The following is a 15007-nucleotide window of genomic DNA, read 5'->3' as shown; positions in this document are numbered from 1 at the left end:
AACACACTCCACATACGCTATTAATCTTCATTGTACTAGCAGAAGGAGAAGTTGTTAGAATAACGTTTAGTGTCTTTGAAGAACATACACTCATTACACATAAATTAGGGTAAACTTTTATTAGCATTAATTATATATAAAAAATTAAACATTATATATGACTATACGTGCACTTTTGTTACTCAATAATATAAGAGTAATTTTCACATACAATAGAAATGAAAATCATATTTGTTTGTTATAACTATAGTTTGCATAATTGCGCTCCATTGCAAATTTTGTGTTTGCTATGGAGCTTTTGATTTGTATAATTCACTAGATACATCCAATTTTATACAAATTGTTCAGTTTTGTATAAATTCATTTGTACATTGTAATTTGTATAATAAGATCTGTATTTGTATAATTATAAGTATATAAGACGAAAATATATGTATTTGTATTTATATATACACTTTTCTCTCGCTTTATACAAACACAAACACATTTTATACATTTGTATACCAAATGAGTAATTGAATACCGAAAATGATTAATTGTAAAACGAACCAGATGACAAAAAAAATGGGATGTTTGCTGCGAATTTCAATTAAAATAAACTATGACTATAACATTTAATTTGAATTAATAATTTGCTATTTCATATAATTTTTCCATAATAATTTGTATTAGTTATTTTTAAATTTAAAAATTATTATATTTTAAAATATTGCACGGATACGTATACTAGTTTCATAAATAAAATGGGGCTGAAATGCCAAACGCCTACATGTGTACACTCGCTACCTTTATGAGATCGGCTGAAATAAAAAATAAGGTCTGGGAACAAATGACGTCGTTTCGAAGACGTATTTGAGTTTTGAGCACCGAACAATTGAACGTTTTCCTTTTGGGAGCAGAGTTGAGAAAGAAGAAAACCTTCATAAATGTCGACAGTGTACGTTTTGGAACCGCCGACGAAGGGGAAAGTCGTACTTAACACGACGTATGGGCCAATAGATATAGAACTATGGCCAAAAGAAGCACCAAAAGCTGTAAGGAATTTTGTTCAATTGTGTCTCGAAGGTTACTATGATAATACCATTTTTCATCGTGTTATCAAATCTTTCCTTGCTCAAGGTGGTGACCCTACCGGCACCGGCACTGGTAACAAAAATAACCCTTTTTCAGTTATCAATTGGATTTGATTTTGTTTAAAGCTGATTTACTTTGAATTTCCTAATTTTTCTGTGTAGTTGGACTTTGAAAATGTTGAATATTTGATTTAATTCACGATCTTAGGGCTAACTGGAGTTTGGTTATGTAATTAGACTTCTCAAATAGTTAAAATTTGATGATAATTAGTAATTATTAGAAGGGCTAATTGGAGGCTAGGCTTCTTAGGAACTTGAAACTTTATTCATGCATTTCATTTATTTAGTGCGTGAACTGAAATCGTAAATGATATTTTGGTTAAAATTCCACATAAGCAAGGTAGGGGCCATTTGGTTTAGAGTCTAGGAATTAATAATGTAGCAATTAGTTAAACGAGAATTAGTGTCATGGTATTGTAATTTATGTATTGGTGATACTACAAGGTGGTTTTGTTTGCGTTAATGTGGGTGGTGAGGAGAGAGAGAAATATGAGAGCTTTTGAAGTTTCTCGCAGTTGAGGTGTAGTCTCTGTTCCCTTATTTTTTTGGAAACTAGTCTTCATTCCCTTATTTTCTTTTTTCATGTAATCAGAAAATTCCTTGTTGTATAGAGTATTGGATGGACTTTGTAGATTACCTTTTGGTATATTACTTGTATACAAACTAGTAGGGGAGGGATCTAAGGTTGCCTTTTGGGAGGAATTAACAGCATGTGTGGAGAGGTAGGAGATTCCTTGAATGTTGGGGGATTTTAGTATTGTAAGGTTTTCGGAGGAAAGGTTGGGTTGTTGGGTGATATCCATGGCTGTTTAGGAGTTTCCAGAGTTTATTGATAATCATTTTCTTATTGGTATACCTTTGTTAGGTTCCAATTTCACTTGGTCGAGTTGTAGGTTCAATTTCCACATCTCGGTTGGACAAATTCCTTGTGTCTACTTCTTGTGAGGACCCAAATGTGATCTAATCCCCTTTTTTGCGTTGGGCTTTGATCATTTTCCTATCTTACCTTGGTTTACCTCTAGGCGCAGTGAACAAGGATCTTGGTGTTTGGAATCCGGTTATTCAGAGGGTAGAGAAGAGGTATGGCAAAAAAGATATTTTTCCAAAGGAGGCGAGGAAGTGCTTAGTATAAGCCATTTATAGAGTATTCCTACATATTGCATGCCCTTGTTCATCGCTCCTACCTCCTACTATTGTTATAGGGAAGCTAGAAAAGGTTGCAAAGGAATTTTCTTTGGGATGTGGCGGACGGAGCAAAGAAGTTTTACTTAGTTCGATAGGAGATCATGACTTCTCGTAAACGGCATGGAAGGCTTTGGATTAAGGAATTGAAGGTATTTAACAAAAGCACTTTTGGGTAAATGGTTGTGGAGATTTGGGGTTGAGGGAGATGCTTTATGGAGAAAGGTGATAGTGGATAAATACGGAAGGGGATGGAGATCAAATAGGATCACCATGCCTTTCGGGTGTGGTGTGTGGAGGAATATTATGAAGGGGGAAGCCTTTTATGACGACATTGGTTTTAAGGTTGGGGTTGGGAGTTAGAGGGTGTTTGGATTGGTTTAAAAGTTGGTCAAACCTACTTTTAAGTCAATTTTTTACTTCTAGTAGTGTTTGACAAATATAAAAAATAACTTAAAATAAGTTACGAAGTGTTTGGCAAGGTAAAAAATGACTTAAAATAAGTCGGAAACCAAAAGTAGGTCTCCCCCTACTTTTTATTTTTTGACTTAAAAGTCATTTCAGTTTGACTTTTTATTTTTGACTTAAAAATTACTTTTTTTAAGTCAATCCAAATGGGCTCTTAGTTTTTGGGGGGCATAAGTGGTGTGGAAGTTTGGATGAATTTCCGATTTTGTATAAGGTATCTTGCCAAAGGGATAAGTTTGATCAACAATTTAGGGGGTCACAATAGGATGAGTATTTTGGGGCAGTGCAAGCAGTCGGCAAATCTGATGCTTTGAGTGTGAGTGGGGGAATAACAAAGTGTTCTCGTTAAGTCCTTTTATGAGAAACTCCTGGTTAGGGCGGAGGAGAGGTTTCCATATGGTTTGGTTTGGTTGCCTAAGGTATCGAGGAAGGTGAGTTTCTTCACATGGTTAGCTACTAGAAGGGTGATTTTGATGGTGAAGACTCTTAGAAAACGAATGGTTGTCGGCTTGAGCTGGTGTTTCCTTTGCAAATAGGAGATATACTCAGGTGGTATGGCATTTCTTGGGTAATGCCAAGATCTATGGAGTTGATGTTCAGCTAGAAGTGTAGAGCTAGAAGAAGGCAGTACATTACTCCTCTTGAGTTAATGTGGGTTGTTTGGAAAGAGAGGGAACTTTTGAAGGGGTGTAGATGAGCTTTGCTCAATTGAGAAGTAATCTTCGATCCTTTCTTTTGGTGCAACCACGTAGTTCCTGTTTATATAATCCAGTGTCTTTCAAAGAGAACCATATTTTGTAGGTTTATCCTTTTTTGTATAAGGCCATGTTGACCTTGTTATTATCAATGGATACTTTTACCTATAAATTGTCCTTTACTTGTATAGGGCCAGTTTGACTATGTTTATGAATGAAAATACTCTTAGTTGATAAAAAGAAGACCATTAAACCATCTCAAATATGCGTAAAATCGCAAAGTTATGTCTTTCAGGCTGAAAAATCTCTTCTCCCCATCTAATATCGGTAAACAAAGTTATACTTATTTCTAATTTTTATGTCCCAACAACAACAATAACAACAACATACCTAGTGAAATCCCACAAGTGAGGTCTTGGTAGAATATATGTAGACCTTACCACTACCTCATGGAGGTAGAGCAGTGTCGTGAAAAGCGGCAAAAAGCACGAAGCGAGGCGAGGCGCAAGCACTGCACTTTTATGCTCTGAAGCGAGGCGCTGTTAAAAATGCGAGCGCTTCAGTAGGCGAAGCGAGAAGCACACTTAAAGCAAAGGCGACAAAAAGCGGGCTAAAGCGCTGTTAGGTTTTTTTAAAACTTTTGTATAACACACTTGTCTGTTGCGACTCAAACATTTCCCTCTTCTTCTTCTTCTGTGACTCAAGCATCTCAACATTGTTGCAGCGACTCAAACGATAAGTTCCTCCTCTCTTTTCTTCTTCTTCTCTGGACTCTCTTTCAGTGACTACTTCTAGGGTTTTCTTTCCCCTATTATGCTCTGTTTTTTTTTACTTATTTGATTTTACTTTTTGCATTTGCTTAATATGTTATGATTATGAGGGTTATTGACTATCTTTTATTTACTTTTTAATTTAAGAATTGAAAATTTTGCGTAGTATGTTATTTCTATTGAGTTCTTGGTTATTTATATATGCATATTTAATATTTTTTTATTTTTATACTAAATAACGCTTTAGTAGAAAAAAGTGTGTGCTTTGCTTCATTATTCGGTGAAGCAAGCCCTTGTCACTTTTTTCCGCTTCTCGCTCTCCAAAATACTGAGGTAGAGAGGTTGTTTTTGAAAGACCATCGGCTCAGATGCAGCTATTCCAAATATAAAGAAGAAAATATAGCTCATCACAAGAAAATAATGTAAAGTCTACCAGAAGGGAGCAACAACAACAATAAAATAGTGCAATATTTGAAACACAATAAACAACCCACTAGGATAGATTATTCAAAATAATAATAAATGCTGATGGGGTCCAAACAAGAACTACACAAATACAATTAGAACACTGCCAAACACCAAACACCAAACACCCTAAGCAAGACCATCTACACTACCTACTAACCTTCTACCCTAATCGAAACACCAAAATGTGGGTGCATATTTTGGTCGGGGTTTCCATTTTTTTCTGGATGGGAAGGATATCATTGATATTAATATTATTTCTACTACATTTTATTCATTTGTAAAAAGTGGGAAAATCAGTACAAAAAAAGTAGACCACTACCTATAAACTGTTAGGGGTCGTTTGGTAGGAAAAAAAATAACACAGGGATTAGTAATGCAGGGATAAGTAGTGCTGGGATTAGTAATGCAGGGTATATTTTTTATCAAGTGTTTGGTTCATTGCTTTTGACCTCATCTTGTGTTTGGATTAAAACTCTACAAAAAGCTTCTTTCCAATTATACCCTTGCATTATTATGAGATTTTCTATTTTATGTAATCGATCAAGGTAGATAATTGCCGGGACTATTATTTTTTTATGACCTTCTAACTAGCTAGGAGAAACAATTTTCTTGTCATGTTTGCGATTTTCTCACTTGAATTATTTGAGGGTAAACAATTATTATCTTAATAAATTAATCACTTAAAAAATGTTAATTTTCAATTTAGAATAGATAGACCATCTACTTTAAAACCTAAAAGACGGTAAACAATAGTAAAACCGAATATATCATCTACATTTACACAAAAAAATTACAAGTTGTTGTTTTAATATGTATGCAATTTATAAATTGTTCAAAATACAAATAATTAGAAACCACATATAAATCAACAAATAATATATTAAATTAAGATCACAAACGTCATGTGGTGATATATTTGTCTTTTCAATTAGTAAATGTTAAAGAACTCACATTTTAAATATTGTATTGATATGTATTGCATTTATTTATTAACAAACAACTCTCTCTAAATAATAAAATTTGTAAGTTAATTTATTTCAATAAATTATCTAGTACAAATATAAAATATAAAATCAAGAAAATAAATAAAATGATTTGAGGGATATTTTTGTCTTTACATAGATAATCTCATGGTATTAAATCCAATGTATTACTAATACCACCAAATGTAAGGTATTAGTAATACATCCTATAATACCATGTAGGGTGTATAACTAATTCATGGATTAGTTATACTTAGGCCCAAAAATTCTACCAAACATAGTACTAATAATACCATACATAATACATGGACTATTTCTCCTAATACCTCCTACCAAACGACTCCTTATAGTCTCCGCTCTCCACAAGTTCATTTGTTTGCTGATGATATTCTTTTGTTTCCAGAAGATAGATGAAAAAATAGAGAAATGTTTTGGATTCAGGAAAAGTATTTCTCGATTCTTCCAAATACTTTTGGGTTGTGCTTCTCTTTAATAGTTGGTACTTCGAGGCTTGTCCAAACCCTTGTTTTGTCTTTCCTACACTCCAACTCAAGCTACTGGCATCCTGACATAAAATTCTCTTTTCTGTATCCAAGAGTGTGGTCTAGCGGGCAATAAAGTGGGTAAAAACCTTGAAGGTCAGAGTATAAATCCTAGCAATACTATGCGATTTCTGTTCATCTGCTTAAGCCTTTGTTATTAGAGTTACTCGGTACATGTACTATGTACTAGTAGAAGATAGTAGGTACCTGGTGAAATAGTCGAGTGCCCGCAAAGTGGTCCAGATACAACCGTTGTAAAAAAAAAATATAAACTTTTCTTAATCCTCTTTCAACCAATGTACTGCTTGATCTTAATCATATATAGAAATACACAAAGTTATCAATTTCAAAAAAAAGAAGAGAAAGGATTAAGCTCCAAGAATGGACACTTGGCTCATCTAAAGAGAAAAGATTAAGCTCCAAGAATGGACACTGTCCTCATTTAGCTAATGGCATTATTTCTGTTCTGTTCCTTGCGGTAATTGTCTAGATCTTTGATAAAATCTTCTTTCAGTGTGGAATGAAATGAAGAATGTGTTCTTCACTGAAAGCTCTCACTTATTGAGCTTATCATTAGTTTGGTTTCTTATATCTTCTTTTAGCATGCATCAGTAAAGGTGATTTCCATGAACTCATGCAGGTGGTGAAAGTATATATGGTGGTGTATTTCCTGACGAATTTCACTCCCGTTTAAGATTCAAACATAGGGGTTTGGTGGCATGTGCCGGTGCAGGCACACCAAATTCAAATGCAAGTCAATTCTTTATGACTTTGGATCGTTGTGACTTTCTCGACAAGAAGCATACAATCTTTGGAAAAGTAACCAACTCGTCTCCTTACAGCAAGCATACTACATCTTATCAAAACTTTAACTTATTTCAGTAAATTTAAAGCTTCATTCCCTTATTTGCAGGTAACTGGGGATTCAATATATAATCTTATTACATTGGGTGAAGTTGAAACCGGCAAGGATGATCGGCCTGTTGATCCTCCACCTAAGATACTATCTGTAGAGGTACCTCAATTTCTGTTTGTGCTCTCTTTCTCCGCCTGATGCTGAGGTTGTGTCTACTCTTAAATTACATATCTCATACTTGCCTCGAGGCACATCAGTTTATTGCTCATCTGTGGTATAACCAAAGTAGTAGCTAGATAGACTCTATGTTATTTAGGCATCATTAGTTTGCATTTAATGGGGGTTTGCATGTAATGATTCAGACCTAAGCCCATTAAGTGCATTTTGTTTTACTTAATAAATATCTCTTAATAGGTCCAAATACATCTGACCGAATTAGATCTGTGAAAGAGTCTTAATACCATTCAGATTTTAAAAGTACGCTTTTATTTTTCTCTCTCAAACTCACACTCTATTTTCTTTTTTTCTTTCTCAAGGCAACTTTTTTCTTCCTTTCTCTTGCAACTATCAATCAATCAGTCTAATATTTTTCTCTTGAACCAATAAATTATCAAATCCCGTTTGGGTATTCTCCATCTTTATTATGTATTTTTTTTTGAAAGAGGTAACTTTGTATATTACTACAACAGTACATAGGCTGTACTGAGCCATATTTACAATAAGATCATCAAATCCAGCTATCTGATCCTAAATTGAGTCTAGTACATTAATTAGGGAGATAGTGTCATTGGAGCATATTGTTTTCTATACTATCAAAACATCTAGAATTCCTCTCCTTCTATATTACCCACCAAATGCTAGCAGGGACAATGCTCTTAGACTGCATTCCAGCTTCTTCCCAACTCCGAATGGCTTCAGTGATCTTGCTTGGCATGAACCATGTCGTGCCCTTGAGCACCTTGAGCACAATGGAATCCCTCTCTTCATTAGGTTGTCTTGGGTCAGAACTGCTTCCTTGGCCAATAACCACACAAAACATGATACTTTGAGGGGCATTTTGGATTTCCAGATTCCTTTCCAAGGCCAGTTACTTGTCAACTGGGAGTTGTTCAACCAGTTATAAGCACAATTCACCTTGACAATACATGTTTTGTTGCCCTTCCACCATAAAGTACCCTGACCACCCTCCAATCCATTGAGTGGACCAATGGTGTCGTAAAAGTCAGGAACTCTCTGAATCTCCCAATCATTTAAGTGTCTTCTAAAATGAAGTTCCACCCTTGAGGAGACCAGTGATCAACTATGGACTTGTGCTGGTGTGACACTAAGGTACTAATATCTAGAAACAAATTTTCTAGCCTGCCAGCCTCATGCCATACATCCATCCATCCAGAAGTCAGTTCTTTCCCCATTTGCCACTTTGATCCTTGTATTTTTTTTAATTTTGAGATCATCCCACAAGGAGCTAATGGACCTCCATACACTTGCTCCATAGTGTAGTAACAGTTTTGGTCATCTAGTAATCTTCCCCTTCATACTATGCACTAATGACTTCCTTCCAGTAGGATTGATTTTCATTGCAAAACCTCCACAACCATTTCATTCTGAGAGCCTTGCTCTGATTTTTCAAGTTCTTAATACTCAATCCCCCTCGTCTCTTACCCACTGTTACAACATCCCATTTGACCAGGCTATAACTCTTTCTCATTACTTCCCTGCCACAAAAACTTTCTTCTGATTTGTCCAATCTGTCAATGACTATCTGTGGAATTGGAAACACTGACATCATATAAGTTGGGAGGGCATCAAGGACGGAATTTATCAAAGTAAGTCTCCCACCTCTGCACAGCTATTGCAATATCCACCTTGCTAACTTTTTTTTTTTTTTTTTTGATTTGCACCGGGTGTCCGAGTCTCTTTTAGCCCCGACTAATCCCGGGGGTGCACAGGCCCTCGGCAAGGAGTTTCCCGCAAGTGCACCACGGTTAATTCAGGTTTTACCCAGTCCGACGGCCCTCAGAAATTGTTTGCACCTAGTGGGTATCCACCTTGCTAACTTCATCTCACACTTTTCTATCACCTTGTTCCAGATCTCATAAGATTGAGAACTAGCTCCCAGAGGCATCCCTAAATATGTTGTTGGCAAAACACCTATTTCCCCACCCAATATTGCATTTAGATACTCCATGTTTTGCACTTCATTGATAGGGTACAAATAGCTTTTCCTCCTGTTGATGTGCAGACCTGAGAACCCCTCAAAAAAACACCAAAATCACCCTTAAAATCTTGAGTTGGCCTTCTTCAGCATCACATAGAAAAAGAGATGCAGATGAGTCACTTCCATACTGTTATCTCCATTTCTACCAACCTCAAAACCACTCAACCATCCCCTCAACTTTGCAGTTTTAATCATGCAATTCAGACCCTCAATAACAATTAAAAATAGAAAAGGAGATAGGGGGTCTCTTTGTCTGAGCCCCCTCTGTGCACTGAAGAATCCGACAGGGGATCCATTAATGAGGATTGAAAACCTCACTGTGGAGATGCATTGTTTGATCCACTGGATCCACTTCCTTCCAAAACGCATCCTCTCCAGAGTATTCAACAAGTATTCCCAATTTACATGATCATATGCCTTCTCCATGTCAAGCTTACACAAGATTCCTGGCTCCTTTTGTTTCTGTCTAGAGTCCACAGTCTCATTAGCAATTAATATCGCATCCATGATTTGTCTACCTTTGATGAAAGCCATTTGCTGAGAATCCACTAGTTTGGCGATGACCCCTTTCATTCTCTCTGTGAGAACTTTGGCGAACAATTTTGTAGATGCTTTCAATCAAGCTAATAGGCCTGAAGTCTTTCAATTCTTTGGCACCTTTCTTCTTAGGAATCAAGGTTATGAAGGTGGCATTCAAACTCTTTTCAAAAACTTCCTGATCATAGAAGTTTTGATTAGCTTTCATGACATCACCCTTCACCTCCCAACATTTAAGGAAGAATCTCATAGTGAAGCCATCGGGGCTTTACTGATTGCACCCATCTTCAAACAGTTTAGAACTTCACTTTCCTCAAATTTCTTTGTAAATGCATTTTTTCCTCCTCATTAAGTGTGGGACAACTGTTGCTCCTGAAAGCAGGTCTCCAACTGTTTGTTTCAGTGTACAGCTTCTGTAATACTTTACAATTTCCCCTTCTACTCTTGAAGGATCCTGAAACAGTTCCCCTTCTATTACCAATTGATCAATGTTATTGTATCTTTTGTGAGCATTGACCATTTTGTGGAAGAACTTGGTTTTCCTTTTCCCTTCTTTGAGCCATAGTGATCTGGATTTTTGCCTCCATGAGATTTCCTCATTTTTAGTAACTCCTCATACTCTAGTTAAGTTGAATTCTTGCTTGAGATCTCCCATACTGATAATCCTCTGCCCTTCATGATCTCATCAAACTTAGATAGTTTTTTAAGAAGAACTCTCATTTTAGATCCTAGATTCCCTTGTTCACTCATGCTCCAATCCTTAAGTTTGGTTTTTAGAGCCTTAAGTTTTGAAGCAAGAATAAAGTCAGGTCTCCCGGAGAAGTTAAAAGAATGCCACCAGCTACTGATTCTATCAGTGAACCCTTATGTGCCAAGCCACCAGTTTTCAAACTTAAAGTGGTTCTTCTTTTTGTTCCATACACCCCCTTGTAATGCTACAGGACTGTGGTCTGATATGAGTCTCTATAGAGCATTTTGCCTTGTGTTATTGAAGTTGTCATCCCACTCTTCAGATATCAAAATTCTATCAATTCTAGAGGCTGCCTCGAGATTGTCCCCCTTTGAACCACGTGTAATTGTTGTCTTCTAGCTGTAGGTTAACAATTTCAGGTCTTCAATAACATCTGAAAATTCCTTCATGCCTCTGGTTCTTCTCACACAATTTCTTGTCTCTGATATGAAGCTTACTACATTGAAATCACCACATACAACCCAAGGTCCTTCTATTATTCCCCTTATAACCCCCATTTCCTCCCAAACAGACCTTTCTATATAACAATTTGGGGCATACACCCTTGTGATACGGCAAGAGTAGTTATACAATTGAGACTCAAATTTACAAGTCAAAGTGTACAAACCAGTTTCCACAATGTCGCCTTTCCAGGCCCCATTGTCGCATAACTTTAAAATTCCCCCTCTGGTTCCACTAGCCTCCAAACTTGCATATTTGATCCATCTACCTCCCCGGATGTGTCCAACTTTTTCTTCCATATTCCCCTCTAATTTGTTTTCTTGCAAACAAATGATATCTGCATTCCACCCCTCCATCACACTATTAACCAATCTTCTTTTGTCCCTATCATTCAGTCCCTTACATTCAATGTGACTAACTTGAATTTCATCTGACATATAATTAGATTTCTCCCCTTACTCCTATTCCCACTATTTTTTAACTTAACATCAAAATTCACTAGGCTTTTCAATTCTTGGGAGCCTCGAAGTCTTGTTTTCTTGCACATTGTTTCTGGTTCCATTCTTCTTGCTTGTCTGGCACTGTCCACTTGTAATAGTAGTTCAAGGGTTTCTTCTGCATAACTCTGGAAATCAGCCCCCAGAACCTTCCCCAACTTGATTAAGTTTCGTAGTACCCATACTGATGTCTCCCTTTCTTTATTTCTGACCACTTCTTGTTGTCGAGTCTGTAGTGGTTCTGCCTCTTCTATCTCCCACTCCCCCACTTTAGTGATCGATCTTTGGTCTCCTATTTTTGAAGTTCTGATGTCCTCCACTTCTGTATCTGTCATGTTCATATCATTCTCTTCTATTTCAATCAAGTGGTGCAGTGATTCAATTATTGATTCTCCCACGATGTTTTCCATCTCCCTGTCCTCATGAATAATCTGATCTGCCCTATGCATGTGCGTATTTTTTGTTTCTTGACAGTGTCGCGGTTCAAGAAAATCAAGAGATATATTAGAGTTTTCATCTTCAGGGTCTTTTCCTAAAATATCATTGAAAATCACTTGGCTTGAGTAATCAGGCCCAAGTTTTCTGGAAACTCTTTTCCTTGTATTGGACTGCCGATGGAGGCCCAATATTCCCCCCTCATTTAAATGGGGCATGTGCCTCCACATGCTTCCCTTCTTTCTTCATTGCCAGCTGTGAGCCAGGATCCACCCACATATTCTCCAGCTGGGAAATCCCTTGAAATAAGAGATTGAGTACCCTTTTTGCAGACTTTGCAGCCTATGGACCTCTAGGTAAATGAGGGGATTGCACTTCTCTTGTTTTCTTCTCCAACTGCTCCAGGATCACCTTTCCCAACTTCGGCAGCACCTCAAATCTCACGTGACTCTCCGCCCTTATCGGGAAATGGTCAACAACCCCATACCTAGGGATAGAGACTTCTCTGGGTATGTTTCTTCCATCATTTTCTACCAAGATTCTCGCCCACATCATATGATTCTTCAGTTCTGTCTCCTCCTCTGTAGCTACCCATCCTCCACAAAGGTTTCCAATTTCTTGGAACATTTGACTTGACCAAAGATGGAGAGGGATACCAATGATTCTAACCCATGATTCCTTTGTCAGGCTGTTGTTGGGGGTGCAACCTACCAACGTAAACTACCATTCCAGGTTGAACCTTTGGTTCTTCCAATTCCACTGCCCTTGTAAGGTCTGTTCTGCCATGTTCCTGTTGGGAAATTCAAAGAGAAACTTTCCTCCATACATCTCATAAATGTTAACACTCCATAACAAGGATGACCATCGTCTGACCTCTGACAATGTAGGTTTCTCCTTATTTCTTTCCCCCTTCCAGATGTCCCACTAGACATCTCTTCAATAGCCCATTCTCATGACTTTACATTTGAGATAGTACTTCAATATTTTCTTCCAAGCTGTTTGTCTCTGCCTCTCTGATGAATTTTGACAGCCATTTACTATCCTTGACAGCTCTAGCGTAGGGGTAGGAAGCTTCAGTAACTCTTGGTGGACCTACCTTTTCCAAACTTTTGGGGCATTTAATGAAGCTTTCAATCTTCGGAGCTATGTCGTACCACCCTGCATTCATGGCAAGCTCAGGAATAACAAGGACAGACCTCCCCCCATTATTAATGGATGTGATACTCATAAATCTCCCATGTTCGTTGTATTTTCTGGTGCAAAAGTGTTCCTCCTCTCTTTCTGCAGTTTTCCATCTCCTAATTGACTTTCTCTGATCACTGGATGCTTCTCTGAGGGTGAAGCAAATCCATTCCATGATTTTGTTGCTCATGGAGGATCTTCTCATCATTTTCTGCTTCTTTCAACCCATTCATACCACACTGTTCCTTCATATCTCCATCTAATAATATCATATGATTTGAAGCCAACATTGAAATAAATCCTATTTTCGCCCATTGATAAGGACCAGAAATTAACGGACTGAATCCAAGAGAAATAAACTATCATGAAGGTAATAGTTCAAGGAAGAAGACAAGGACTGAAATTGGATTCCGGCCAGAATTATGTGAGCCAGTAGCTGAACAAATTAGCTACATTAGAGTGATTCTGGTTCTGGTTCTGTTTGAAGCTGTATCAGGGTTGAGAGTAAATTGGGGAAAAAGCAGTCTGTTTCCTGTTAATGAAGTCCAGCAGATTCAAAACTTGGCAAATATTTTGGGATGTAGAGTTGATCAAATGCCTACCACTTACTTGGGCATGCCTCTAGGTAGCAATCACAAGGCATTGGATATCCGGGATGGTATCCTGGAAAAGACTGAAAGGAAATTAACTAGGTGGAAAGCTCAGTATTTATCTTTAGGTGGAAGACTGATCTTAATAAATTCTGATCTAGATTCCTTACCCACCTATGTGATGTCTTTATTTCCAATCCCAGCAAAAGTTGTGGAAAAGTTAGATAGGCTAAGGAGGAACTTTCTGTGGCATGGAAATAAAGAAGGAAAAGGCTATTGTTTAGTAAACTAGAAAATTGTGCTTCTCAGTAAAGAAAGAGAGGTGGTCTGGGAATCAGAAATCTGAGGTTGCAAAATGAGAGTCTACTGATGAAGTGGCTGTGGAGATACACTGGTGAGGAAAGAGCTCTATGGAAGGAGGTCATAGTAGCGAAGTACGGTGAATTAAACCCCTGGTGTACAAAAAATGTTTCTGAACCTTATGGTTTGAGTGTGTGGAGAACAATCAGAACTCTTTGGCCACAGATAGAAGCAAATTTATATCTCAAAGTGGGGAATGGAAACTAAACGAAATTTTGGAAGGATGGATGGGTTAATCAAACCTCTCTAGGATCTTTTCCCAGATCTGTTCCTCATTTGTGAGAATCCTAAAGATAGAGTGTGTGATTGCTGGACAGAGCAGGGATGGAACATATCATTTAGGATAATGCTTAATGATTGGGAAATAGAGAGGGTGGCAGCTCTGCTGGGAACATTAGGTGGAATTTCCATTATCGCAACAGCTACAGACAGGGTCTTGTGGAAATTCAGCAGGGATGGGGTTTTCTCAGTCAAAAGTGCATATAACAGCGGACTACATGAGATGACTAGGGGAACACAATATCCTTGAAGGTACTTCTGGAAGAGTGCCATGCCCACCAAAGTGAAAGGTTTTACTTGGTTAGTGATTAGGAGAGTTTGACTTACTCAAGAAGTCTTACAAAAGAAAGGTAGACAACTAGTTCCCAGGTGTTTTCTTTGCAACATAACAGGGGAAACCAATAAGCACTATTTTTACATTGCAAGTTCACCACTCAGCTATGGAACCTTTTCCTCAACATTACAAGCACTAGCTGGACAATGCCAGAGCACACATCGGATCTTTTGAGTTGCTGGATTAGGAGGGGAGGAAGTAAAAGTCAAAAGCGATGGTGGAGATTAATACCATCATGTATATGGTGGTCAATATGGAAGGAAAGAAATGGGAGATGCTTTAAAGA

General features: G+C 37.5%; 1 protein-coding gene across 4 annotated transcripts in view; it reads left to right on the top strand.

Moving 5' to 3' along the window:
* The first annotated feature begins 846 nt into the window (after nt 1-846).
* LOC125841213 (peptidyl-prolyl cis-trans isomerase CYP57) overlaps nt 847-15007 on the top strand; it is a 29693-nt gene continuing 15532 nt past the window's right edge. For 2 of the 4 annotated variants that reach the window (XM_049520291.1, XM_049520290.1), the window contains exons 1-3: nt 857-1146; nt 6882-7060; nt 7155-7256. In XM_049520291.1, the coding sequence (XP_049376248.1) occupies nt 927-1146; nt 6882-7060; nt 7155-7256 (501 nt within the window). In that variant the 5' untranslated portion in view covers nt 857-926. Of the gene's footprint in view, nt 1147-6881; nt 7061-7154; nt 7257-15007 lie in introns of all 4 variants that reach the window. The other 2 variants (XM_049520293.1, XM_049520292.1) reach the window with 2 other exon arrangements.

The sequence above is a fragment of the Solanum stenotomum genome, chromosome 10 (assembly GCF_019186545.1).
Source record: "Solanum stenotomum isolate F172 chromosome 10, ASM1918654v1, whole genome shotgun sequence".
In the NCBI taxonomy this organism is placed as follows: Eukaryota; Viridiplantae; Streptophyta; class Magnoliopsida; order Solanales; family Solanaceae; genus Solanum; species Solanum stenotomum.
The sequence above is the reverse complement of the archived record's forward strand: the minus strand, read 5'-3'. Positions and strand labels throughout refer to the sequence as shown.